This window comes from Gossypium hirsutum, chromosome D05 (genome assembly GCF_007990345.1).
Source record: "Gossypium hirsutum isolate 1008001.06 chromosome D05, Gossypium_hirsutum_v2.1, whole genome shotgun sequence".
In the NCBI taxonomy this organism is placed as follows: Eukaryota; Viridiplantae; Streptophyta; class Magnoliopsida; order Malvales; family Malvaceae; genus Gossypium; species Gossypium hirsutum.
The window spans coordinates 15,480,074-15,481,957 of NC_053441.1; the positions used below are offsets into that span (position 1 = coordinate 15,480,074).

A 1,884-nucleotide genomic window follows, 5' to 3' on the forward strand; every position below is an offset into this window, starting at 1 on the left:
GATTCATTGTCTGTTTCAGTTACTTTCTTTGAACATACTTATAAAACTCAAATTCATTAAAAGAGACTGAAAAGCAGTAAAAATCGGATTAATAAAATAATTATTATTAGAGTAATTTAAATCCATACATAAGATGTAAATCATATATCTACAAGCTGCAAAAGAACCCGTTTTACTCCTACTCTCAACACTATCACTGTTAGTGATCCTAGTATTTTGCCTCCTAATCTTTGTGAGAAAGCAATCAACGAGTATTTCAAAATCCTCGCTCGTCCTACTCGTGTATCCTCCACAACTGCTTGTGGGTTCATCGGAACGTAAAAGGTTACTGTCCCGTCTGCTAGTGCTAGGCAGTTTTTCTACTTCCAAATTGCTATTGCTTCTCACTGTCAGCCAATTTTCATCGCATTCCCAGTTGGGTATTTTTGAAGACAAAACAAGATTGTCTTCACCCAATTGTCGTAGCCTTTCCATGATAGGCTTGTTGGAAGGAATCTGAACTGTCTCTAACTCTTCCATGGAATCCCATATGTTTGGATGCAATACGTTGTTGGGTGTCTCCGATTTAGAACCTTCAGTTTCCTTCACCGGGAACTTCGATTCCGCTAGAAAATCGTGTGAAAGAAGTTGTGTTGCCGACCATCTGTCGGCGGGGTCTCTCCTCAAACACTTGCTTAAGAAATCCTGTGCCAGCTTCGAAATGTTGGTTGGTATTTCCGGCACATCACTCGAGAATCCGATCCTGTACAATGCAGAAACAGGATCACTGACGTCAGGCCATGGTGATCGTCCGGCGGCCATCTCGATGACCGTACACCCAAGTGCCCACACGTCAGCCGAGCATCCTTGTTGCTCGCCGCGTGCCACCTCTGGCGCCATGTAGACAGGGGTACCAGCAATGGACCAAGCGGCACTCGACGCCTCATCAGCTCGCCTAGCGCAACCCAAGTCAGCGATTTTCACCCCATCATCTGTAACCAAAACATTCTGGCCCTTGATGTCACAATGCACTATCCCTCGAGAGTGCAGGAATTCAAGGCCAAGTAAAATCCCACGAGTGTACGATCGAACCGTGGCCTCCTCAAGGTAACCACCGTGCTTTTGGATTGCATCCATGACGGTGCCGCTAGGGGCATATTCCAGGAAAAGATTGTACAGAAGTTTACCATTCTCGGATGAAATGTCACACCCTTTATATCCTACGACATGAGGGCAGCTTAACGTTGACAGAATCCTCTGTTCCTTTCTGAGAGATTCTGACAGCGAAAGCTCAGAGGACTTAACAGCAAATACACGGGATTGGTCAACAGTGGCGACACAAACGGTGGCAGTGGAGCCGCGGCCAATGGTTCTACCACGGGTCCAATCCATTTGAGAGGTGGAAAAGCTTGGAAAGGAATGTGAAAATTGAGAGTTTCAGTTTGGAGAGTCGAATAGTTCGGCGAGTTGGGTACCAAGCATTTATATACAAAATATTGAGGCTTTACTCTTTAGTTTGGTAAAGGTTTGGCTTTAATGCAAAAAGGAAAAAAAATGCTTCTTAACAGCACCATGTTGGAGGTTTGTGACCAATGGGGCGGCCGCCGTTTCTTTCTATCTTGAGACCAGAGCATTCCACGTGGCAAAAGAAGATTGGATTAAAAGCTTTGGCGGGTTGCTTACTTGGTTAGCTAGCTTAGCCACGAATCATACTGTTGCGTTCTCACATGAGCCGCATGCTTAGAGTGCGGTGCTAGTTCGTTGGCACAATGAGAGGTCCCTTGTAAATGGTACATTCCTAGCTTTAATTAGTTGTGTTCTAAGTTTCTAACACTAATTAATTACTTTAATTTAATCCATAGTACTTCATAGACCAGATGTTTAATTAAGGAAGCTCTTACCTGT

At 44.3% G+C, this 1,884-nt stretch overlaps 1 protein-coding gene across 1 annotated transcript; it reads right to left on the minus strand.

Annotated features, from left to right (window-relative positions):
- LOC107905911 (mitogen-activated protein kinase kinase kinase 18) lies at positions 1-1,884 on the minus strand. The gene has a single exon (XM_016832699.2). It carries the CDS (start codon positions 1,369-1,371, stop codon positions 16-18), a length of 1,356 nt encoding a protein of 451 aa, XP_016688188.1. The 5' UTR covers positions 1,372-1,884; the 3' UTR covers positions 1-15.